Raw genomic sequence first — 25,752 nt, 5'->3', positions numbered from 1 at the left:
AGCTGCCAAGACTGAGTTATACAGGAGCGAAGGGTCAAATATTGCCATATTGAATGCATGCAAGTTTTGCATCAAATATGGCTATTAGGTATGATGCAGTAGCCCCCTTAGGTGAAGTTGTATTACCGTTGATTAGGGTCTAGAGATACATAGGAGAGCTATGATGTAAGTGTGGTTGATTTACTTATCAAAAACTATGTGGAGAATTCCTGCTCATATCATGTCTCCACGGCCATGATAGACCTAAATTCTAATTTATTTCATAAGCATTTTGCAATACTGAATCTGGGGTACGTCTAGCGATCGAAAGTCTCGACGTAAATGTGCGTTGGCATGGTGTGATTTGGTTTCCCCAAGCTCCGCCTGACTATTGCGGTTGATCCTCGCTATCTACCTAACTAGCGCTTCGTTTCCCGCACGTCATCCTACACTGCACTTCTTCATCCCTCTGTACCAGGGGGACGACTTGTCTTAGACTTACACTAATAACACATCCTCCAAAGCAGTCGTCTTCTTATTATGCTCCATCCCCGATGATATTTGCAATAATTAAATGAGCCCCGGTCGGCTCTTTGTGCCCAACCATGGCCTACTTCTTGCCTTCATTCTTCCAGAAACGGCTGCTCCGATATGCCTTGTCTCGCCTGGAGCTTGTTGATACCGAGGCACTGGATCTTGACAGCCTTGGCATTCGCTGGGGTCAACGGAGCACAGTTGAACTACGGGATATAGGCTTGAAGCTCGAGGTAAGTGACGAGTTCCTGCAGCCTTGGCTTTAGGTACCCCCGTGTGCTAATACCCTTGGGCTTCTCTCTCAGAAACTAGCCTCACTACTTCATCTTCCTCCCTCCAGCGAACTTCTCAGCGCTCGAGTCCAGTTTTTGAAACTCACGGTACCTGCCGATATCTATAGCAGTGGCATCATTTGCCAAGCAAGCGGGATCGACGTACACCTAAGGCTACCGTCGGAGGAAACATGCCGTGCCGGCGGGAGCAGCAAAGATACCGAGCAGGAAGCTTCATCACCATCATACAGTGATGATGGCTTTTCTCATGAGCCGATTCTTCCCAATCCAACCGACCTTGCACAGTCATTCCTTAAGGCCGAGCCGAAAGAAGAAAAAGAGGAGCTGCAGGCCGCTATCTCATCCCGGTCTCAAGTCCTACAGCGCACCTCATCATCTTTCAGCGATGATGAAGAGGAGGTCGGCCTGGGAAGTGAAGGTGTTTCATTGCCGAGCTTTGTTGCTGCATTCTTGAAGGGTGTCGCAGAGCGCCTGGAGGTTCAAATCGACGACATCTCTGTGAGGTTGGAGATGGAGACGAAACAAGAGGGGCCTTTGAAGAGACAGCCAGAAGAGAAGCCAGATTCAATAACAGGCCTACTGAGCATTCGCCAAGTTAGGGTGAATGCGGTGTCTTCTTCCGAGTCCGATGAAGCCCTTGCATGGACGGGGAAGCGATTGGTTTCTCTTTCAGATATTAACTTGGCCTTGATATCTGAGCCTATAGTTTTCTCAAACTATGCCCACTTCACGGAACCACACGTGTCCCCTTCTACTCCCGTACAGCCAAAATCCAGCTTTCCTCCGAGTAGAACCGCATCACCTCCCCGTGCAACATTATCTTCAAGCTCTGTGCTTGACTTGTCCAGATCAACTATTTTTGAACGACCACCGGAGGTTGCTATGTCTGTTTTGGGTGATCGCAGCGAACCTGAAATGGGAGGGTCCGTTTACACCTATGACGGTCGGTTCTCGGATGCGGATACGGAGGAAGAGACTAGGAGTTATGGTTACCTTGAAGACTCCCAAAATCTCTCAGATGGTGATAAATTATTGGACAACCCTGCTTATCTTGACTCTGTCATTGATGCTCAATTACATGATGCTGACATCGAATGGCCGGGTAATCTACAGCCCAAAGACAGCCAATCCAATTTAAGCAACAGAGAAATATCACAGCCCCATAGCCCTGAGTTTCAGATCACTGGGTCCGCATTCCAGTACAATGCCGCACAGAAGGCTTTGATTTCCACTGGTTATGAATCGGAGCTGAACAGTCATGTGTCTCCAAGCGATAGTCATCATTATCATTCAGAATCTGGTACGAGTTCTACTCGGCAAACACGACCTGAAACTACATCAAATGACACGCCACAATTTGATGAACATGAGCTGAGGGCCCGTATCTCTGCACCTCCATCTGAAGCTGATAGTACAAGCACGGCTTCTGGCTCTTTTCAGGATGCCGACCTTTCGGAATCCAAATTGTTCTCTAATGAGGAGGCTCAAAGTATGTACATGAGTGCAATCAGCCAAGGATCGACTTCGAGAACCTTTGTACCCAATATCCCAGGTGCTTGGGACTCGCCCGAGTCTACGATCACAAAAGATCATAGTGTCTATGGGCTATATACAACTATTGAAGACGACGAAAAAATTGGATATGAAGATGACAGGCACAGTGAAACAATTACAACCCCAAAACTCATTGCTCAAGCAGCACCACATTTTTCACAGAGGCACTCAGTCGACAGTGGCTCAACAGCAAACCCCGAAACGGCTGATAAAGGATCAACTGAATATTCACCAGGGCTGAATAAACCACCGGATGTTGCAAAAAAGTTTTTTAGTGTTGACAAGATATTAATATGGTTACCCTCATCTGATGCAGATGGAGAGTTCTCGGAGAGAGCGTCACCAGTACCTGGAGGAATGGAAAGTGATAGCTTTAAGAAACCAGCTGCTCAGTTGGGAGAATATGGATCCGAGAATGACTTGTATGCATCAAGGGCCCACATATCTACAAGAAATCGTGGAGATTCCGTTGGGTCGTCCCTCCATCCTGAATGTATTGAATCGGGGTATATACGCAGACCGGAAGAGAAGGATCGAGAGTCATACTCCAGTGATAAGCGAAACGACATAGAAGTGGAGATATACTCGGTCGAAGTACAGTTTGACATCGCCATTGGGTGGCTTATAGTGAAATTTGGCCAAAAGATCCTCTATACTTTTGATCAAGACGGTAATTCGGTCCCTTCGAAGACGCATTTGCAAAAGGACGTACAAAGACGAAAAGCTCTCAGCCTGTCACTAAGGAAGTTTTCCATCAAATTTATCGAGCATGTGCCGGGACACGCATACCCTTTCGAAGACTCACAATTGCATTCTCCTACACTCTTTAGTCTCCTCCATGAAGACATTGTACTACAAACCACAGCGTCAGGCTTGAGAGCCTACTGCTCGTCAGAAAATGATAGGACAATATTCCGCTTAGACGTTACCAAATTTACGCTCGGATTTGCCTCTGAAAACCTACTTTCGTTTAGTGAGGACTTAAAAATGCGCGAATCTACAAGGGATGTCTTTTCACCTGTAGATGGTGATATTTCCCTCTCATTGACCAAATCGCCGGAGTTTGCAAGTGCCAACCTCACTACTCTTCCCCTTCACCTCAATGTCAACGCACAACGCTTGGAGGAAGTTGTTGGTTGGTTTGGTGGGCTGAGTACCATTCTGGATCTCGGGAGCTCGATTTCATCAATTTCGGCCACAAAAGCGTCGAAGAAGGACTCAGCAAAGCGAACTCGTGGCGTACGCTTCGAGACTTCACCCTCAACTCCAGCTCCGAAGGCATCCCAAAGTGACTCGGTGTCATGGAAGGTAAACACTCGTATAGGCGGTATGGCAGTCGATGTCGCTGGAGAAACTCACTACATAAAGTTAAGATCTACAGCGGTCAAACTAGTCAGCAGGTCTGAAGGAATCGGAATCCAAATAGACAAAGCTAAATTAAGTGGGCCGCTGCCTCTTGATGATGATGCGAGAGATGCACCTGCCAAAATAAATCTGAGTAACATCCGAGTTGAATACCTCTACACTCCTAAGGAGACAGATTTGGACCGTCTTCTCTCATTGATAACGCCTTCCAATGATAAGTATGACGAAGACGATGACATTATGCTGGACACTCTTTTCCGCCAGCGGAGGCAGGGCTCTGTGCTTCGTACTACAGTCGCTGGGGCTAAAACTGTGGTGGCTCGTACGGCTGACTTGGAAGCCTTGCTTCAACTTGGAGATGAGGTGGGAAGGCTGTCCAATGTTACCAAATATTTGCCTGAGGATGATCGCCCTGGAATTCTGACCCTCACTCTGATTCGTGAACTCGAGACCCAGATACATATAGGAGGGAATGTGGGAAAGTTGACCGCACGCATAAGCAACGCTGAAGCGGCTTATATTAGCCTTCCGTCGCTTGTCGCAGCCCAATTAGGATCAATACTAGTCGTCAGGAACGGCAATGAGGAGCTCATAGGCGAAGCACTGCACTTGGGAAAGGGGCAAACTCTAACTTCTCAGTCAGAGAACCCAATCCTAATGGCTCGGTTTATTGCCGACGAGATGGAGCCTACTATCAAGGTCAAATTGCATAATTTACGAGCAGAGTACACCTTATCGTCGATAGTTGCATTCCTAGGGCTTGGTGATGATCTGACTACTGGGGACGTTGCTTCTAACATGGCAACTTCGCTGGTCAACCTTACTGAATTCCGGTCTTCACAGCACGACGTTCAAAACTCAGTGGAGGCACAAACCCCCAAGACTCCTCCAAAGCCTACCAAGTTGGCGGTTGCTTTGCGGGACTGTATTATTGGTCTTAATCCCCGTGGAACGTCTGCAAAAGGTTTGGTTGTTCTCACGAATGCCAACTTTTCTGGCACTATTCATGACAATATATCCTCGGAAGCCCTTCTAGACCTTCGGAAGGCATCGGTGATGATCATTGATGACGTGAAGAATGTGGGATTCGCAGATACCCAGCATCACAGAAGCTCAACTGCTCCACGGAGTGATCAAATCCAGAACCTCATTGATATGGGTTTCGTGTCTGTGTGTTCAATGTCTTCAGCAACAGCTACTACAAGAGTAATGCGCCCTAGCGTTGATGCCGCCAAATCACTCGATGTGGAGCTGAAAGACCTGTTCGTTATTCTTGAGACCTGTGCAGATTCAACGCAAAGCCTCATAAGCATTGTGAATGGACTGCAGCCCCCGACTCCACTTAGCGCTGTTGTCAAATATCGGACTGAAGTTCTCCCAATTCAGGACATGCTAGCGTCGTTCTCTGGGGATGCATTTGTTACCTCTCCAGCCTCGGGGGCAGGAGAGACTTCTGAAGCCAACCATGACCAGACAGGACCACACCATAGCGGGAAAGAACATATAGAAGATGAGCTGGAGTACGTCAGCGATTTTTATCCAGTGAATCCAGGGCCGGAGTATGGCTCTCTGCATGAAGGAATGATGGACTCAGGGTCAAATGACCTTCTTGATAGTTTTCATTCGCAGTATTACGTATCCTCTAGTGTTTCTGACTTAGAGTTCCGCGACGACCACTTTGCTCAGCAATCTGCTGTTGGAGGAACAGCGCACAGATGGGACTCAACCGAAAACACATACGGGCTTTCCGACGACACAAAACTCCAGAAAAGTCCTTTGAGGATCAGGGTCCGCGACGCACATGTTATATGGAATCTTTTCGATGGATATGACTGGCAGCGAACGAGAGACACAATATCGAAGGCTGTGAAAGATGTGGAGAAAAAAGTCACGGAACGGCGTACTAGGGCTGGTTCTCACGCATCACCTGGCTTTGACGAGGACGAGGAGTCTGTCATTGGCGACTGCCTATTCAACTCTATATATATTGGTATCCCGGCAAACAAGGATCCACGGGATCTCCGCAACGATATCAATCGCAACATTGATGATCTTGTTAGTGAGACTGGGAGCTATGCAACTACTACCACGGTCACCGGAGCCACGGTACGGCAAAACCAACCATCCTCGTCGAGAAAAAGACTGCGTCTATCCCGAAGCAAATATCATAAAATGACGTTCGAACTAAAGGGCATCTGCGCAGACCTGGTCGTCTTCCCACCTGAGTCTGGAGAGACACAAAGTTCCTTAGATGTTCGAATCAACGACTTGGAAATATTTGATCATGTTTCGACATCAACCTGGAAGAAATTCGCCACTTACATGCACGAAGCGGGTGAGAAAGAAAGCGGGACCAGCATGATACATCTGGAAATACTGACCGTGAGACCTGTGCCCGAGCTGGCTGCAGCTGAGATTGTTCTCAAGGTAAGCAAGCGAATCAGACACAAGCCCGTTTATGTTTTTTTTTAGGTTCTTGTTAACGCCGAAATATCACTAGGCAACTATCCTTCCTCTTCGGTTGCATGTCGATCAAGATGCACTGGACTTCATGTGCCGGTTTTTTGAGTTCCGCGACGACTCTGCTCCCGCTCCTAGTGCGCCAGAGGATATCCCTTTTCTACAGCGAGTCGAGGTCAATGCGATTCCAGTCAAGCTCGATTTCAAGCCCAAACGAGTCGACTACGCTGGTCTTCGATCAGGTCGCACGACAGAGTTCATGAATTTCTTTGTGCTGGATGGGGCTGATATGGTCATGCGACATGTCATTATCTATGGCGTCTCTGGCTTTGATAAGCTGGGGCAGACACTTAATGATATATGGATGCCCGATATTAAGAGAAATCAACTGCCAAGCGTGCTGGCCGGTCTAGCTCCCATCAGGTCCCTAGTCAATGTCGGAGGAGGAGTGAAAGATTTGGTCGTCGTTCCCATGCGCGAGTACCGAAAGGATGGTCGTATCGTAAGGAGCATTCAAAAGGGCGCGCTTGCATTTGCGAAAACGACGTCGAATGAATTGATCAAGCTAGGGGCCAAACTCGCCATTGGCACGCAAACCGTTTTACAGGGTGCGGAAGATCTACTAACCACTCCCAGTGCACCGTTAGTGGGCATGGAAGAGGATATAGCAGATGAAGAGGAGGCGAAGAGAATCTCTCTTTACGCTGACCAGCCGGTGGGAGTGGTGCAGGGCCTTCGCGGTGCTTTTAGGGGTTTAGAACGCGATCTGCTCCTGACTCGAGATGCCATTGTGGCCGTTCCAGGAGAAGTAGTGGAGAGTGGCAGCGCCAAGGCGGCCGCGAAGGCCGTGTGGAAGCGTGCCCCTACTGTTGTGCTGCGACCTGCGATTGGAGTATCGAAAGCCGTGGGACAGACGCTCCTGGGAGCTGGGAATACGTTGGATCCCAGTAATCGGCGGAAAATGGAGGATGTAAGTTCTTATACTTTGTTCTTCCATTTACATGTCGTTTCATAGATGCTAACTTTGGGATCTACTTTGCTAGAAATACAAACGCCATTGAAGATATCATTCTTTTTGCTGATTTGCAATAGGGGCGTATCATTATACCATTGGGTTGCATTTATGACGCCTGTTCTCTTTCAATTTCTTTTCTTTTCTTTTCTTTTCTTTTTTTTGAGCTCTCCCTTCTCTGTGCCCTTACAAGTATGGGTTACTACATGGTGACCTGGTACATAATCTCATATATTGACAAGCAGTCAGGTTCTTGGAATAGGGCTAACTTGTCTATATTTGGCTGATGATAATGATTTGAACGAACCTGTTTATTTATTCTTTTTTTTTTTTTTTTCTCTTTTGGCTTTATTGATCCAGGTTATCTACCCTGCACGCATGAGGCGGTGTTTGGATACTGAAATTGGTCTTTTTGAAGAATGTTGATATCCACACGTGACTGACGATACCGATGAATGGCTTATTGATTGATTAGGTAAATCTGGTTCATAGACTGAATGACAATGCAACTGTATCTAGCTTGAGACACAATCCCTGTTCTTAACATATAATGTTGTCTGCCGATGAAAAGAGAGTGTTGGGCGAGTCAGCTGACAGGATGAGACTCTTATACGTTGCCCTCTCTTTCTCCCAAACACTGGGTTACACGGAACAGGAGCATCACCAATGCGGCTGGGAGAGAAACAAAGCGAGGGATGAATGAGGAACTTCAAGGCTCGGACAAACCCCAAGGCTGAGTTGAGATGAGATGACTCGCCACCGATGTACTGCGTAGAAGGGTGAGGGGTGGAGGAAGGTGCCTTCGGTCATGATGAAACCATCCCTTCCTGAACTATAGACAGCCATCGGAATATATATATTAAATAAAAGGTAATATCTAAGTGGATAATCGATAAAATGGTTTCTTTTTATATAGAAACCCTCCCCTGAAAAGACGAACAAATCAGACGCCCGGATGCCATCCCTCCCGATTCGTCATGAAACCGACAATCTGCATGATGATCAATCAGATCCCGACAATGATCACCTGGATGTGGTGCCCGACCGAACACCAACGGGGGGGCTGACTGACGCTCCTTTTTATTTTTCTATTCTTTTTTTGGGTGTCGTTGTGGCTGCAGGATGGGACACCGAACTGGTCATGCGAGTGATTCGCTGGGAGTTCTGCACGTCAACAGACCATCTTTCGGGAGGGGATGCCATTGTGACATGTCTTTCTTTGGGGTCTCTTTTTCCCCTTTCCTATTTGGGTTCGGCATGTGTCTGTCCGTTTTCTTGTTTCTACTTCTTTATGGCCGGTTTTGGTAGTTCCTAGGTTTCTTGGTGTGGCGTTCTGACGAATTAATAGATATATGATGTCTGCTACTGCGACTGTGACTGCGGCTACTTGGGAAACAAGGTAGTGGTCATGCCTTAGATGGTGGGTTATTCGAGGACTACGGATATTGCATCCCATCGTGGCCATTTACTCTCGTTTTCGGTTTATCTCTTTTTTTGTTTGTTTTTTATCTCGCTTTGTTGAGCGTCTCCATGGACCTCAGAGACGTTTGTGCTGGATATCCAGCCACAAGCCATGAAACCCTTCATCTACAGCGCGTGGACACCGTCGCCCCCGTTTGTACATCTCCTCCTTCTCTGTCTCAGTCCTCATCACCAAGTCCGGCCATGAGCATTTCGGGATATCCCAGGGTCTCGTCACTGCACAGCTATCGCAGACACCTCTCACACGGGCAGTCGTCAACGGAGGTTGAAGGCCATGACGGTAAGAAGCTCAGGCGGAAGCACGCTACATTGAACTTGAACCAGATGCCAACATGTGGTGAGCATCATTCTGTCTCTCCCTTATCTATCTCATCGCCCGCATCAAGTCCACCGCCGCTGTCGCCGTCTTCGTCGCCGAGTGCGATGAGTGAGCAGGGCCCCGAGAGTCTCGATGGATTCCTTTGTAAGTTCGCGGACTCCGTATCCGTGTAGATATACTGACTGACGCGTTGGGGGCTTAGTATCGCCTAGTCCGGTGGACTTGAGTATTCCCTGCGAACGGTTTGGGAACAGACGGAATCCGTACAAAATCCTGGTACGTACTGTATCTCCCTTTAATCATCAGATAAATAACTGATGAACAGTCGATGATAGGATACCTTCCGCGATAGACTCGAGAAGTATCCGGATCCAGATCCAGCTTCTTCAATCTGCGGACACAGCAAGACCTACTCCGACTCTGTGCTCTTCAACGTGAACAAAAATCCAACCGCGACCATCGTCAACCACAACGGCACCTCGTTCGAGATCCTTAACCCTCACGAATCGTTGCGCTTTGCGCGCATCGTCTCCTACATTGAAGACGTGGATACCTACTCATCCCGCGATTCATCCCGCAACCACCGAGACTCGTACCGCTCTGACGATGCTATTCCGGAATTTGAGACCTCGTCCATCGACAGGGGCGACCCATGTGGAGAAAAAGTTGAGGTCGAAGCCCAGAAAGTTCATCACGATCTTGTCGGCGATTGTCCGCATCTTCCCATGCCGTCGATCTCCGAGCGATTAGAGAAAACTAACGCGGGCTCAATCTACACCTCTGACTGCCATCGTAGTCCCATACCTCGGAGTTCATCGAGGTTGTGGACTGCGCAGTCATACGGCAGCGGCGAGCTGGGTGAGCCAGGATCTCCAATCTACGATGACGATCTCCCTTCATCCCATAACCTCTGGCCCAAGACTACCGACTACAGCCAGTTCTTGCAGACGGGATATCCTGAGACGGAAATACAGTGTCAACGGCGTTCGACTCGGCGTTCAACAAGTAATCGCAGGAAACGAACAAATAAGGGACCGTTTCGGCGATTGTGTGGGTTTGCGACTGCGTTGCGCAAAAGACGTCTCTTCCGGGGAGAAGCGATGGCACATTAAGGGCCCCTTTTTGGGGGGGGAGGGGAGGGGTGATAGATGAGATGGCCGTGCCTTTTCGCGAAGTGGTTGTGACTGTGTTTCTGGGAAATACACGGACTAGACAAGGGATCTTAAATTCTTTTCTTTATTTTTACTTCTCCTCTGTGGCCATTATGGCAATTTTAGTATAAGTATAGACCACTTGTAACAGACGGAGGCCGTTCCTATTACGACGCCGTCAATTCATTCAAATATATATACAAAATAGAGAGTAGACAAGACATTGGACCTGTTCGAACGGAAGGAAAACATTGTATACATTCTGGGTATCTACCTTTTTAACAGAGCAAAGTAATAATTCAGAAAAAAAAAAATGAAAAAAAAAAAGAATATGTACAATAACTGGGAATGGAAATATAAAATAATAGGAAAGGAATTTTCTTTCTCATTCCGGAGTACATGGCCGCTTCTCAACCAAAGAAGCTAATGCTGCACTCACGAGGCTCTTCCGTCGCAGCCCCTGTTCACTCTTGCGCATGTCTCGACCAGTCAACGAAGGGTAGTTCTTTTCGATCCGGTAAGACTGCACCACGCCAGAGCTGCTTTTCCGTCTACCACGCGACTCGATAGCAGCGGGTTCCATGAGGCTTGAGGCAGAATTTTGGGGTTGGAACCGACTTCGCTGACGAGTGACGGCATTTCGTCGAGGAGACTTTTGCGGCGGGAGCGAGCTGGGGTGACAGTCATCCTCACCGGATTCTAGGTCTAGGTTTATGTTTAACGCATCATCCTCTGAAAGGAGAGCCTGGCGGATGGCTTCAATATCTGAGGGATTGCACTGCAGACGGGAGATATGTTGCCGCTGGACGCGAACATTCCAGCTGTCAGGGAACGAGAAGTCCGGGGTCCCGCCCTCAGCTTGATGATCGAGCGGGACGGAAGTCGGACTAAGAAAGGGGGATTGTGGTTGAGGCGAGAGTGAAGGAGACGTGAGGGATGAGGAATCAAAAAAACCCTCATCGTCATGGTCGGTATCCGGGGGCGTCAAGACGTACCCCGGAAACCTTACAGAACCGAGGTCAGCCGTCGGGGACGTGGGACTCTCTAGTTGTGTATCATCACGAGATGAATTCTGGATGGTATGCTCGTGGAGCTTTCTGGTCAGGGTCGCGATTGACAGACGCTTGTGGTCATAGGCGGACAACGGAACGGAGGTGGGAGCCTGATGCGAGCGAAAGTAGGAGGACCGAGAACGAGTGGACCTTCGGGGAAAGCGCTGAGATGTGGAGGACCTAGGGGACGGACACCGTGAAGAGAGAGGCGAGATCAGAGTACTGTCACAATCGACCATGAGGCGATCATCCCCATCACCCGCCAGGTGGGATGGCCGGGTGGACGAGGGGGATGAGAAGGAGAAATCCTCGAACATGGTGGGGCGATGCCAGATCCCACCGGCGAACGAGCGAGTGAGCGACCTGTCTGTCTTTCCTCCGCAATAGAATAAAACGCACACGAATTTACTGACAGACGTGTGAATTTGTAGAAGATAATGATGAAAAAATGGTCAAAGTGGAAGAATGCGTTCCTGGCAGGATACTAGGGGGTCTGGTTTATCCGGTGGCCAATTTCCAGCACAAAGAAAAAGGTTTTTATTTTTTTTATTTTTTTTTTCGGGCCTTTGGTCCCTTGCCCGGCGCGTAGAGGGACCACCCAAAGTCTGGGGGGGCAAATCGAAACGATCCCGATGGTCGCAGAGAATCCAAGGCTCAACGGTTGGGTCCGTTCAATCAGGATGCCGTGGGTTCATGACAAGTCAGGAGAAGCATGCATGGGAAAAAGGGAAAGAGAGGAAGAGAAAAGAAACAAGCAGGGTCCAATACAAATATATGATCCATCCATGAGCCTGTTCATTTCCCCCTGAACTTGTCTCTCTTCTCTCTCTTGGGTGAAGAGCCAGCCGGTTCTCCGTGCACTTTTTCTCAGGGGGGCAACCTGCTGACTCAGATCCACAGACAAACCCAACAAACGTCTGCAGGATTCCCACGTGGAATTAATTAGTTACTAGTATTGAACTCTCCACTGCACTTCAGCGGTTATTCAGGAGTATCGGAGTTTTTCTATCACCAGTATTTCTATCACCAGTAAACTATCGAGACAAAATAAGGGAGGAGACTTCACTGCAGATATAATACGGAGTAGTGATCAGTCCCACAAGTCCTGGTTGATAGTGATATATTCTAGTGCATCTAGCGTGGAAGATGGGTTTTGTGGTATTAAACAGATGACGATGTTGATAATACTGGCTAGCCTGTGGACTAGGTACATACGACTCCTCTGTACGGACTACGGACTACGGAGGACTACTAGTAGATTCTAGACTGCGTCTCTCCACTGGTAAATGTATCGTGCTCCATTGCTAGGGAAAGAGCCTGCACAGCGATTTAGTACAGGACATACATCTATTCATCCGCGGTTATTCAAGTTCCTAACAGTATGGAGTAGATTCAACAGTCCTTAGAGGGTTTGAGTTGCTCATATTGATATCTCTTCAGATTTACCAGTATCATGACTTTATGAAATATAAGACTCTATGAAAGTCCTACCTGCTTAATTTCCCCTCTTAACAAGTCCTTACTAGATCTTTGTATCGAAACAGCCCCTAAGGCCCCTAAATTCTTGGAACAAAGTTAAAACAACGAAAAACATCTTCCTGATTCCATTCTCAGTGCAGCTGGCTTGGATGCCAAACGAGGTAGTCTCATCATATCGCTTATCGCTAGTGGAATCGGCTGCTCCCGAAGGTTTCCCCGCATGACAACAAATCGTCATCCTGTAACGTCGACCACGACAACCCCTCGATCCTAAATACATGACATCCAGTCCTCTCTCATCCAGTAGCGGTCCACCACTATGGCTTCTCTATTGAAAAAGCCATTGAAGTTAGCCTTGGTGCAGCTTGCCTCCGGTGCGTCTGGCTCGTTAGGAGCTTCATCGATCTCCAATCCCTTGATTTGGCCATCTCAGTGTATGCTAAGACGAGGTGACCCTATGACAGGTACGGACAAAGCTGTCAATCTCTCCCATGCACGAAGCAAAGTCCTTGAGGCGGCAAAGGCAGGAGCCAAGCTCATCGTCCTCCCTGAATGCTTCAATTCGCCATACGGGACGCAATACTTCCCCAAATATGCGGAGACCCTTCTCCCCTCGCCCCCCACGAAGGAACAGTCTCCTTCATACCACGCCCTATCGGCTATTGCGGCAGAGGCCAAGGCCTACCTTGTGGGCGGAAGTATTCCTGAACTGGAGCCCACAACCAACAAGTTTTACAACACCTCCCTGGTCTTCTCGCCGACAGGCGCTCTGATCGGCACCCACCGCAAGGTCCATCTATTTGACATTGATATCCCTGGGAAGATCACGTTCAAGGAGAGTGAGGTACTGTCACCTGGAAATCAGCTGACTATGGTTGACCTCCCGGAGTATGGAAAGATCGGTCTGGCTATCTGCTACGATATCCGTTTTCCGGAGCTGGCCATGATTGCCGCGCGCAAGGATGCATTTATACTCATCTACCCGGGCGCCTTCAACCTGACCACGGGTCCAATGCACTGGTCACTTTTGGCACGCGCCCGTGCTGTGGATAACCAGGTTTATGTGGCATTGTGTAGCCCTGCGCGAGACATGGATGCCACCTACAACGCATACGGTCATACTCTAATCACAAACCCTCTCGCGGAGATTCTGGGGGAGGCAGAAGATAAGGAGGAAATCATCTACGCTGATTTAGAAAATGATTCGATCCAGAACACAAGGAAGGGAATCCCAGTCTACACTCAGCGTCGCTTTGACTTGTATCCTGATGTGACCCTTGGTGCTGCCGCCCCTCGTTTACGGCGAAGAGACACATAACACGCACGAGGCCTGTTCATTCACCAGAAGATATCATAGTCACATTCCATGAATTATACTGCGAGCAGCCAACACCTCTCTAAATTGCCGGAGATCAGTTATGTAGATGTTCCTAGCAAAGTACTTGTGATAGATAGTGACGAAGTGGCCTTGGTGCCTTGGTATAATATCACGTGACTATAAATCCACCAATCATAGTGCGGATCTTCGATAAGCGAGCCACACTGGAATTTCATCCACCCAAAAAAAAACCATCTCGAAATCTGTGTTTTTACGACTTCGACCATTCCGCCAACGACAGCCAACGCCCACTGTCAACCCCATTCAGTGAGCTTCACCCCCGTTCTTTCTTCAGTTTCTGCTATCTCAGTTCTATCAGCTGTGGGTTTGACTAACCGTGATCTCTCCGTTAGAAATGTCCAACGTCCAGACCAGCAAGAAGCAGCGCTCGGCCATCGCCGACGTTGTGTCGCGCGAGTACACCATCCACCTGCACAAGAGAGTACGTTGAACATATGGATCCTTAGACCCCTGTTATACACACCTTCGCGATCAATCCCGAAAGGGTCGATCATGCCATGAAGAACCCAGCTTTTCGAACATGAGGCATGGATGGAGAACTGGACCACAAAAAGAATTTGTGCAAGAGGAGGAAAGTAAAGCCCAAGAATATGAGTTTCAAACGAAAAAAGAAGAATTGGTTTTATGAAGTCCACCTCTATGGCCGCATTAGCATCTTCACAGATCTACTTCTTGCAAAATGGCATTTGGGCGGAAGACTGATTTCTACTTCTTTTTCGGTTTTGTAGATGCACGGTGTTACCTTCAAGAAGCGCGCTCCTCGTGCTATCAAGGAGATCCGCGCCTTTGCTGAGAGGGCCATGGTAAGTTCGACATTCCCCTTCCTACCTCTGTCGAATTCTCATTGCTGACCACCCCGTCTCCGTAATACCAGGGTACCAAGGACGTCCGTCTTGACCCCCAGTTGAACAAGAAGGTCTGGGAGGCTGGCATCAAGGGCGTTCCATACCGTCTGCGTGTCCGCATCTCCCGCAAGCGTAACGACGAGGAGGGTGCTAAGGAGAAGCTGTACTCCATGGTCTACGCCGTCAACGTCAAGGAGCCCAAGGGTCTCCACACTGCTGTCGTTGATGACGAGTAAATGGTTCCATCCCATAGGACGAGTCACGGAAGTCCTTTTTTCTCTGGTTGGGCCGTCTTACTCCGGTTGAGTTGGTACATGTGAAGTAGTCAAAAGATAAAAAAAAAAATCCGAAATTTGTAACTTCGATAGTTAGAAGTTTTCTATTCGGTTCCCGCGAATCGCTTTAAGGCAGGGAATTATGTATGCCGAATGACATGATGGAATCAGCCGAATAGCAATTTTTCCAGCGTCGAATGTTGATGAAATATTTGCATACGATTAAAAAAGTTTTCAATTCACTAAATACCCTAGTCCTTTCAAGTCAGTTACTACAACATAGGCTAGTGTGCATTTATCTCGACTGGATAGTCTTCGGTTATCTTGCGCAAATGGACTGTGCTGGTCCCATTGTAATGTACCTATGCACATAGTAGAAACCCGTCCCGTGCTTGGATAGAAGCACGGGGACCAACTTCTCGGGACCAAACTTCTCGGAAGTGAAGTCACTAGCTTGAGTATCCATCTACCGCTGGCATTACTCCTTCTATACCACTCGCTAGGCTAAGAATACCTACCAACTTGGCCGTTTATAAACTTGGATCTTATTTAATACTGCCTGAACCTGGGGGGGGAAATTTCAAAGGATTGAAGGGATTATCTCTGTCTGGACGTATTAAGAGTGTTGTTCTACTACTACTGTGAGGCCATATGTTGACCGGGTTAGAGCCCATTCGAAAAGCATCTGTGTCTTTGATATTTGTGAGAGAAGACAGAAATTAGTAACATCTCGCCCGGAATTCAGACATATCTACCAATACAACAGAACTGCGAACAAATAATGCGAACGACATATTGAAGGTAGTTGAAAGCACGAAGTACGGATACCCGGCCAATGGATGCATGACCCGAAGGAGGTGGAAGAGAAGATTAATTCTCATTATTCTGGAGTACTGTCACGGTCAAGCTGGGGAAGTGGGGGGTTCTCGATAATCACTTCAGTTTCCACATGGACCCTCTTAGATGCCCTGCCTCCAACCCATTGATTTGTGAAGCCGGCTGAACAACAAGTAGGATGCGATGCCCATCCAGCGCTGTCTCATGCTCCTCTTCCAGGAAGCGCATTTCATAAAGCTTAACCATTGAGGAGCTATTCATGAATGTCTTGTCCAAGTCCGCTAGAGAACTGAGGCACTGGGGGGGATACCCGCCCAGAGAGATACGTTAGAATATCAGCACCAACTTGATAAATCTTCCGAAGACCCCAGTATCCTCTTCCTTCTTTTCTGGTGTCTATAGCATTCGCAGGAGAAACCGGAGAGGGTCACTTTCTAGAAGCCCCTTTGTAACACCACGAAGGGCAGCAGTACGACGATCTTGGATGTACTGCCCAAACGTGATGACTTGGATTTGATTAGGATTTTGTGCATTGGCGAGATGCATGGTTTTCGTCTTCCAAAACGACGCTCTTCCTGAATTGGCTGTGGAGTACATATGCAGGCTAGAATATTCTACATGGTGTTGTTGCAGATTAGAGCCACTACAGAGTTAAATGGAACAGGGGCCATAAAGGTTTCTTCGGTACTCCGATTCCGGGAACTGAGCTGATACTGTCGTCTAGAAGGTGGCTTTAAATCGGAGTTCAGCTCCTCGCCATACGTACGAGACAGACTTCAAGAGCTGTTAAGTGAATACACTAGTCTCCCTGTTAATACTCCGAATAAGCAGTTCGTATCGCCTTTCCATTCAGCTGCGCCAGCTAACACTGAACTTTCTATGCAACTGTTAGTCGCAATGGGCACAGCCTTGATGGGAGGACAAGGCCCACCCCCCCTCCGGCCGGTAGTGCTGGAGACATTAGGGGATTAAGACAGTCCAACTAGGGAATCCTTCGCACAGATATGCCAATTATGCTACGATAGTTTCTTGTTAGGGTCTTGAAAAGGCTTGCCAGTTCCCCTTGCTCTGCGTGTACTATTCAGCTGACGGATTGGGATCTTTTTCACCTCAAAGAATCAAAGATACACTAGCGATTTCCGATTTCCAACAATTTCCACCCAGATGCTCCATTTCACACCCGATTCTTCGATCATGCAGTCGAGATTTTCGGGTGTGACTTAACCCCTCCTACTGTCATGGCCGAAACAGGTAGGTCATATTCAAACCAACAGCGCTCATTCATCATAGACAAAAAAGACTTACCCAATTCAAATAGTAATGTCATGCAAAGGTGTAATCGCCCGCAATCTCACTAACGTCGATATGACCGAGTACCCAGGACATGATATTTTAGGCGGGCAAGTCTCTACGCTGGAAGTGACCATAGATATGGCCCATAACGCTGACTCAGGTTATGCGTTATTTGCTGCACACCTACAAGGGACAGAAGTTGGAAGGAAAGCATTCATTCTAGCAAGGGAATAAAGTAGTTTTTTTTTTGTGTTACACTGTATTTCTTTCTTTCATTTTTGATTTATAGGCTGGAGCGTCCCTTGATAGATTGACTATACACCACTTAGAAGGCTTCGGTATCGGCCTTTGGCATTAATAACTACAGTACATATTCCCAAGACTTAAACCTATGCATAGTTATGTACATACATACATACTGATATCTTAGTTAATGAAACTGACAATCGTCATGAAGTATCCTACTACATCTCGAATCAAATTCCAGAGCACTTCTCAGTGAATAATCATATCACGCGCTTTCTTCCCAAGTTAAGGGTTCCCTTCATGGATGGGCATATATGCATGTGAGATACCTATCTGGCTTCCGTATGGGCCTATTTAAGGTAGGCGCTGGTTTACCTTGCTCTCCTTGCTTCGACCGTTTCGGCTAATGTGCCGACATTTGGTTGTTGGCTTGGGTTGGGCTAACACAGGTAATAAATATAATTAGTTAGATTAATTGCTTTATAGATCACTTCCTTTCCTTCGTGACTAGACAAGATAGAATGCAGGAAACAAGTGTAGTTCGATGGAGAAATAACCATGGCTGGCTTTTATTGTAAGCTTTAAAACCACAACTGATGAAGTCTATCGGAGACCCGGGTATGTATGTACAACAAAAGAACAAAGACACAATAGTCAAATCAAAGAATTGGTCCAACAGCGTTTGCCACTGGGTTCAATTTATTGATGGGGAAAAAAAAGGGAAATAAATAATAAGCTCCCTGTAGAGGAAGCATGCCTCAGTTGTAAATCATCATCTGACCGGAGACGTAGAAGGTGACGGTTCAGAGACGAGACACAACTGGGGCGATTACAGGAAAGGTGCTGGAGAAAAATAGCAGAAGAAATTACCCAAATAGACAGTCTGACGCTCGAAACCGGGTGAAAGGGTTGCTCAGCCATGGCTCAGTAATCCGTGAAGTCAAAAATACAGATGAGAAGGGGAATTATCTCAGGCCAATCTGCTAGAATGCCTAGATTGGCCACACGAATGGAAAGAAGCGAAATCTCAAAAATGAACAATGCAGCAGATGGTGTAGATGATGAACATGTCCAAGCTATCGCTTTTAAGAGAACAGGACAGCATGCTAGAAGAAAACAGGAGCAGAAAGAAAATCATAATACATCACCAGGCCGTTGTTGAAAGCCAGGAAAAGAGAAAGTTCATCATGAAGCTGTTGACATGCATCCAATGTAATACGCCGGTTCATAAAAACAGTGACAATCACGCTGCTGGTGGACTAATTCTTAGTCTCTTCAATTGCAGTCGCCAGTCGCTGGACTTCCTCTTTCTTGACTCGGACGGCCCACTGTTCGGGTGCGCCATCGGCCTTCGGCACAAGGAACTGTACACTGGTTCCAGAGACAGTGTACTTGATTTGCTTCATCAAAGCTGTATTCAATACGATATTCCCACTTGGATCAGCTCGAAGGAGAAGACGGCCACGAGATGTGGTACGATCTTTCAAAATACGAAGGAATCCAATACCTCGGCTCTCCCACGCATCTCCGCTGGAGGAAATGATCATCCCACGTGCACGCAACTCCAGGACAACATCTTCATTCTCTTCACCAGCACCGCTTCGAGCAAGATCAATCTGAGGCAATGCCTCCGCTGCATCTGCGTCGCCAGACTCTTCGGCTCCCGTGTCAGAAGTAACACCAGGGGTAGAAGAGCGGCTGGCAGCTGACGAACTGACAGCGGAGGGACCGAAGACACTTTGCGACTGCGATGGGCCTCCAAAAGAAAAGCCGAGAGACTGAGTACCAGATGCGGAAGATTTGGGTCCTGCAGATGCTGCCCCAAAGAGAGTGGAGAAGGGCTTCGAGGGATCAGCCGTTGACGTTGTGGCTGCAGAGTCGGATTTCGGAGCTGTGGAACCGGCCGACTCTGTCGCAAACTTGATGGGAGAATTCAGTTTCCAAGTGTTGTCCATAGGAGCCTTTGGGGCGTTCTGGCTAGGAGCAAAGATCGACGGCGTGCTCCCGCCCGAGTTTGAAGGAGAGCCGAAAAGCCCACTGGTCGTACTCACGGAACCAAAAATACTGGGACTTGCAGGTTTGGAGGCAGGGGTGTCAACTTCGTCGGCTTGTGGTTTGTTTGCAGGAGCGAATGGATTTGGTGTGGAGGTGGGTGAATTAAACGAGGATGCGTATTTCGAAGAATTGAAAAATGTAGACAGTTTGCTTTCTTCTTCGCCTTGTCGCTTCAGCTTCCCTTCTTGATTATACTCCACGCGATCAAATAGACTACGACCGCCGGCACTTGAATCCGACTGCCCATTCATCGTGGGTTTGCTCGCGGGAGCTTGCTTTGACTTCTGAAGAGCCTTAGCAAAGTCGCCATCGTCGCTGCTTTCAGTCGCAACAGATTCAGCGCCACTGCCTGAAATCACCTTGGGTTCAGCTTGACTCGTCTCTACAGAACGGCTGGCCTCATCCTCACTAGTCGATATGGCAGATGCATCCTTTGACGTTTCCTCCTTGCTGTCGCCGGCGGCCGATGCTTCTTCGGTGTCATCCGAAGAATCATGGTCCTCTGCCTCAGACGGAGTTGCCGACAAATGACCGAATATGTTGCTGGATGTGGCAGGAGATTTGCTCTTGGCATCGAAGATCGACGCGCTACTGCTAGTAGCAGTACCAGGAATTCCGTCAGGCTTTTGGTCGGTGCTGGGATTGCTTTCATCTTCAAAAACGAACCCCTTCCCTGGAACGAACTTGGGTCGTTTATGAGCCCGAGACTCGATTTTCTCCCGCTTCATACGCTGTTCTTCTGCATCTTTTCGTTCCCAATCAGCTTCATCTTCCTCGTCCGAGTCAAAATCTTCAGCCTTGCGCTTGGCTTTTTCCTTCTCAGCATTTTTATCAGCCTGGGCCTTGAATTGAGCAAAGAAATTGGTCGTTCCGGAGCCAAATTTTGGAACGCCGAGTGCGGGCTCCGTGTTTTTATCGCCAGATGGCTTGAGGACAAAAGGGTTAGCTGTAGTACTAGCACTTTTGGTTGGGCCGGTGAATGTGGGCTTGGAGATGGATGCGCCCTGAGAAAAGAGCGATGGAACAGAACTTTCACTGGCCTTAGCCGGAGTGGCGAACTCAGGCTTTGAGGGAGATGAAAGAAGTGCAGTGGAGGGCGTGGAAGGCTTGTTGGAGTCTGGAGCAGTTGGTTTAAATGGGGACGAAGCGGGCAACTTCGCCGATTCCAAGGTGGCCGGTTCTCTGTCCGATTCTGAAGACTTCGATTTGGAAAATGACTGTGCAAATATGTTTGCCGTGGTAGAATCTCCGTTGATGCGCTTCCCTGGGTGGCCTTTGTCATCTTCATCACCAGCCGACTTCCTCTTATTGCCAGATGGAGGGGTCTGGCTTGTCCCAGGAACCTGAGCAGGAGAAGTCATCGCTGGATTGGTAGCAGTCAAATCCGGAGTGAACGAAGGTCCTTTGCTTTGGGTCTCTTCGTGAACACCGAAAGTTCTTGTCTGTTTAGCAGGCTTCTCATCGGCAGTTGCACCTTCATCATCTTGCATCTTGCGTCTGAGTTTGCGGTCTTCTGCTGGTGCCCCAATGGTTTCACGGACACGCAAGTAATACTGAATAACAAGGTCTAAGTCATCTGTTTTAGGGTCCAAACGAGTAATTTCACGCTGAAAGCATTCGTTTAGCATACGAATACGGTGCAGCATTTCAACTTCCCCTTTTGTAGCCTCTTTCAGATCAGTAGAAAGACCAGAAGGCTGTAGTTTTTCGAAACTTATACTTCCAGCTTTCTCGGCGGTAGGTAATAATGACGTTGATGGCGCTGCAGTTGCATTGTTGACTTTGAACGGGCTCTGCGAAGATACAGAAGGAGTGGTAATAGTCGGCTGTGTCGAAAACAACGACGGCTGTGGTGTAAATGGAGCAGAAGGTGTAGACCAATTGGTATTGGGAGAAGGAGCAGAGAAAACAGGCCCAGGGGTCGCTGGTTTCTTTTGCTCATTTGTCTTGGCCTCCTGACTAGATGCCCCAGGGGCAGACACAGAAGCGATTGGAGTGTTGGATTTCTCCGGGCTGGTTGTTTTAACTTCCCCACTTAGAGTACTGGGTTTGGGAACAAAAAAGTTACTGAAAGGAGTCGAAGATGGCAGCGGTTTCTGTTCCGTGGCAGGCTTGCTTGGGGTCGCCGGTTTTGGTGTGAATAGGCTGCTAAAGGGGTTCCCCTCTGCAGGCTTTGGTTTATCCTGCTCCGCAGCGACAGGCTTGGGGGCAAATACGTTGCCTGTCGACGGGGGTTGAAACAAGCCACTTGCTGGAGCTGTAGGGGCGACAGAAGTCTCACTCTTTGAGAGCAATGAGGGTCCGCTAGCAGTAGACGGCGTGAACTGGAACCCACTATTCGATTTTGGCTCTTCAATCTTCTTTGCTTCTTTATCTTTGACTTCAGAGGCCGTTGGTGTAGCCGATTGGCTAGGCATCCCCGAGAATAAGTTCGTAGACTGAAATGGAGATTTAAGTGGAGTCGAGGTTTTAGTCGGGGACGCAACGCCAAAGACTGAAGTTTTTGGCGCAGCAGTAGCAGTGGAGGCTGACAAAGCAGCTCCAGCAGAACTAGATTGGGCAGCAGCACCAAAAAGAGGCGTAGAGGGAGTAGGTACCTCAGTAGATGCCACGCCAAACAGTGGTTTGGACAGAGTCTCTGCAGCTGTAGAAGGTGCACCTCCGAACAGAGCGCCAGTCCCGGGACTAGCGAAGTTGAAAGCAGGCTGAGATACACCGAAGGCAGGTGACTTGGGCTCGGCGGCATTGCTTTTAGCATCAGGAGACGTCTGCATTATTGAGTCCCCAAACGGAGCAGATTGAGAAAGCGGGGAAGGCTTGTCTGTGGCCGGGCGACCGAAAATGTTGGTCGGAGGAGCACTGCTAGTTGTGTTGTTCTGTCCGAAAACAGTGCTTGTGGTGGTAGGAGTAGCGGCTCCAGTTGGGCCGGATGGTGCACTAGTAGTATTATTTCCGAAAAGACCTCCACTTGTATTATTTTGCAGCGAACCGCTTCCGAATAATCCTCCAGAGGGTAGAGGTTGCTGGGCTGGTGCTGGACTAGCGGGTGGAAGGCTAAACATATTACCCTTAAAGCCGGAAAAATCACTTCCTGCGGGCTGTTGACTAGCTCCTGTGCTCATACTGGCAAAAGGGTTGTTGGTGTTTGATGTTTGTCCCCCGAAAGATGAAGAAAAATTGAACGAGCCGCCGCCTCCAGCACCGAAGGAAAAAGGGGACCCTCCGGATTGAGAAGGCTGACTAGGATTTGAGCTAGCACCTGGAAAGCTTTGAGATTGGCCGAAAGAAAAGCCGTTGGTCGCCGGTTGAGAACCAGCCGATGTAGAAATTGTATTGGGAACAAGAGAGTTAAATGGGCCACCGAGCGACGCCCCGGTAGCAGAACCAGGAGAAGCAGTACTAGGACGAGTTCGCCTTCGAACGTCTTTAATCCTGCACAGTCTGTTAGAGATTGCTCAGGTTTATATGAAGGTAATTGTGGAAAGAATTATCGACAGGATGATAGAGGGTTGACAACATGAAGGCAGGGTAAGTAGGAAAAGGGAAAGGAAAAAAGTGAGGGGCGATTGGAGAGCTCCATAATAAACAGAAATCCGGAAAACAATTTCTGGTTCACACTCATATGGCGCAGAATGATGCAGGAGGCTGGTCGCAAAAGGTCGGTCTGTATTGACTTACTTTCTCTGCGCCAACTGTGCGGCTGTCGCCCGCTGCGGCTTGTCATCTGGTGTACTCGACATGTTGAACGCAAATAAATCTATGTCTTTCTCCCCTTGAGGGCCCTGAGCTCCTCTTTTAGACATTTATTGCACCCACACCTCTCCGCCTGGAGCTTCAATGCCGTCAACCTTCTAGTCAGAACGGCTGGTGAGCAACCCCTTCTTAAACCACGTTTGGAGCAACGCTCTCTAACTCAGCCCTTCCCATTCAAATTCCCAAGGCCAGGGAGTAGTGAAAAAAAAAAAAATTATCTCCGGTAAAATTACAATTTCTTATCGGTTATAATCGATAATCCAACCCCGGTTGTCACAGGGCCCTTGAAGGCACTTATTGTGCAAGAAACGTTGAAATGGGAATGCGTTCGTAACGTCCAAAAACTGCGAAAGTACCAAAATTGTGTTCTTGCTACTTGCTAATGCTCCAAGAAGCAGACGTTATTATTATTTGTTCATAGGAAGATGTCAAAGGGGTGCTCACGCGCTTGTTCTGTGCCCCGGAGATAAATCGCGAAAGCGCGAGAGGCAGCTGCAGCGACGAGACGAAGAACTCTAAGGTGATAACAGAGAAAATAGATAGAACAAAAGAAATAAACTGAATTTTTTTGAGATGGAAAGGGACAGGCTGTTCCTTTTGCTATGTACTGTCTGTGACAGTGATAGGAGGTGGTTGATGAAGCTGCTGCCTCTTGGTCTGGAATTGACGGCTCGCGACCTTTTTTTTTTTTTTTTTTTGGCAGAGGGCGAGAGGTTCAGCTGGCAGGAAAACAGTGTCACGTGACAATATGCAAGGCAATTCTTGGCGGGGTGCCGTCTAAGCAAGATATGCTCATTGGAGGCTAGGGAGGCCCATGCCACTTGATAATGGGGAAAGTTACGTCCATGCAATGGTTCCTATGCATTCGCTAGTACAAACTTCAAGTTGGTGTGCTTTCTGGCATATTCCATTAGGCCCCTCTGTATTCGCTACAGGTGGCCGGTTCTACAGACAGAAAGAGTTGTGGGGCAAAAGACCTGCTGTAATAATACACAGTATTCGATACTACCCTGCCTTGTCTCCATTGCAAGCAAGTACGTACATATGCAGGCGGTGTGTTTGACATCTCGATGTCAATGATCTGCAGCAAAGGGAGAATTTGAAGAGTAGGTCGAGAGGTGGTTTTACATACAACAGGGAGTATGAAAAGCACAGAACTAAGTACTGTCGGGGTTGGTTAAAGTACGAAATAAGTGCCACCATGCAGGCTAGATCCAAGACTACAACTGGTAAGTATTCCTAAGCTGTAGACAAAATATATAATTCGAAAGACTTCTCGTAGGTGATATTGGTTCTTCTTTTTCTTTTATCTAGGATTTAAAAGTATTCAGATCATAGACGCTGTTTACACTTGTTGCAAAATTCTTCAAGTATACTCTACTATCTGTCGTACGATTTAAGTCATTAGTCACTGATACTCGACAGAAAGCATCAAGAAGCCAGAGAGGAAAAGGAAGAGAAAAAACGCATGTTCGTTATATAGTCGGAATACATTTTCAAAAAAAAAAAAAAACAAATATAAAATACACGTAACCGGGTATCTATAGCTTGGCCTTGCCCTGAGCCTTCTTCAAGATGGGTTCCATCTTAGTCGCCTTCATGATGTTACCCTTAATCTTGAGCTTGCCTCCCATGAAAAGTCGCTGGGCGTTGGCCTTTCCAGAAACCAGGGAAGCAAAATCTTCATCAGAGAGAGAGAGGGTCACTGTTTACCATCGTCAGATATGAGCACTCGGCCTGTTCTCTCAATAAAAAGTAGCAAGAGGTTTGGTTTACTGACCATCCGCTTTTCCACCGGAAGGGGCAGCGCCTTTCCCCACCACACCCTTTTCCTTGAGGTCCAAATACCAGCTCTCTTCCTGTCCCTTGGAGTTCTTGAGGTTGAAAGCGACGACGACCTTGGCCTTGTCGACAGCGTCCTTGCGCTCGGCAGCGTCACCCTGAAGGGTAGATTGGATCACATCGAAGGCGGCGGAGGAAGGGAAGGAATCTGAGAGTTTCAAATTGTTATTAGCCGACCGCCTCGTGGGACTGCTGGAGTGGTTAATGAGAGAATAAACGTACCGTTTTTGAGAGACATGGCGAATGTGGTTTACTATACTGAATGAGCTATGACAAGATAATGGTTATACGTTAGATTTGAGATAAAGAGAAGTTCAGATCAGATCAAGGGGAGGTTGAGTGTGACAGATGTTAAATATATCCCGGGGTTCAGGGCAGCTTCCCCGGAGATTTCGGGGGCATGTGACTGGTTATGGTCGGTGGCATTTGGGCCGAGGCTGGTAGGAGCCCTGTGATCCCAGATTTTAGGGATAATTAGCTGACCGCGGTACATAGTATTGAATTTACCACAGCACGAAGGATCTGTA

General features: G+C 48.0%; 7 protein-coding genes across 7 annotated transcripts; 4 read left to right on the top strand and 3 right to left on the bottom strand.

Moving 5' to 3' along the window:
* Positions 1–584: 584 nt before the first annotated feature.
* Positions 585–7,246, top strand: atg2 (putative autophagy regulatory protein Atg2; the record flags this gene model as incomplete). Its single annotated transcript, XM_033567092.1, has 4 exons — positions 585–746; positions 819–6,152; positions 6,226–7,155; positions 7,229–7,246. 4 exons carry the CDS (start codon positions 585–587, stop codon positions 7,244–7,246), a joined length of 6,444 nt encoding a protein of 2,147 aa, XP_033429087.1.
* Positions 7,247–8,727: 1,481 nt separating this feature from the next.
* Positions 8,728–10,110, top strand: ATNIH1004_002399 (oxidoreductase, short-chain dehydrogenase/reductase family; the record flags this gene model as incomplete). The annotated part of the gene is made up of 3 exons (XM_033567091.1): positions 8,728–9,142; positions 9,201–9,274; positions 9,334–10,110. The coding sequence occupies 3 exons, from the start codon at positions 8,728–8,730 to the stop codon at positions 10,108–10,110; spliced, it is 1,266 nt and encodes a 421-aa protein (XP_033429086.1).
* Positions 10,111–10,534: 424 nt separating this feature from the next.
* ATNIH1004_002398 (uncharacterized protein) lies at positions 10,535–11,518 on the bottom strand (the record flags this gene model as incomplete). The annotated part of the gene is made up of 1 exon (XM_033567090.1): positions 10,535–11,518. The coding sequence occupies one exon, from the start codon at positions 11,516–11,518 to the stop codon at positions 10,535–10,537; it is 984 nt and encodes a 327-aa protein (XP_033429085.1).
* Positions 11,519–12,999: 1,481 nt separating this feature from the next.
* ATNIH1004_002397 (carbon-nitrogen hydrolase family protein) lies at positions 13,000–13,998 on the top strand (the record flags this gene model as incomplete). The annotated part of the gene is made up of 1 exon (XM_033567089.1): positions 13,000–13,998. The coding sequence occupies one exon, from the start codon at positions 13,000–13,002 to the stop codon at positions 13,996–13,998; it is 999 nt and encodes a 332-aa protein (XP_033429084.1).
* A 415-nt stretch (positions 13,999–14,413) lies between these two features.
* On the top strand, positions 14,414–15,160 carry RPL31 (60S ribosomal protein eL31; the record flags this gene model as incomplete). The annotated part of the gene is made up of 3 exons (XM_033567088.1): positions 14,414–14,500; positions 14,808–14,882; positions 14,954–15,160. 3 exons carry the CDS (start codon positions 14,414–14,416, stop codon positions 15,158–15,160), a joined length of 369 nt encoding a protein of 122 aa, XP_033429083.1.
* A 3,674-nt stretch (positions 15,161–18,834) lies between these two features.
* Positions 18,835–22,752, bottom strand: ATNIH1004_002395 (RanBP1 domain protein; the record flags this gene model as incomplete). The annotated part of the gene is made up of 1 exon (XM_033567087.1): positions 18,835–22,752. One exon carries the CDS (start codon positions 22,750–22,752, stop codon positions 18,835–18,837), a length of 3,918 nt encoding a protein of 1,305 aa, XP_033429082.1.
* A 2,172-nt stretch (positions 22,753–24,924) lies between these two features.
* On the bottom strand, positions 24,925–25,463 carry ATNIH1004_002394 (SCP2 sterol-binding domain-containing protein; the record flags this gene model as incomplete). The annotated part of the gene is made up of 3 exons (XM_033567086.1): positions 24,925–25,088; positions 25,164–25,373; positions 25,448–25,463. The coding sequence occupies 3 exons, from the start codon at positions 25,461–25,463 to the stop codon at positions 24,925–24,927; spliced, it is 390 nt and encodes a 129-aa protein (XP_033429081.1).
* Between the last annotated feature and the right edge of the window lie 289 nt (positions 25,464–25,752).

This window comes from Aspergillus tanneri, assembly GCF_003426965.1.
Source record: "Aspergillus tanneri strain NIH1004 chromosome Unknown AapTan_1_pilon_pilon_pilon, whole genome shotgun sequence".
Classification (NCBI taxonomy): Eukaryota; Fungi; Ascomycota; class Eurotiomycetes; order Eurotiales; family Aspergillaceae; genus Aspergillus; species Aspergillus tanneri.
This window is presented reverse-complemented; position numbering and strand designations above follow the sequence as displayed.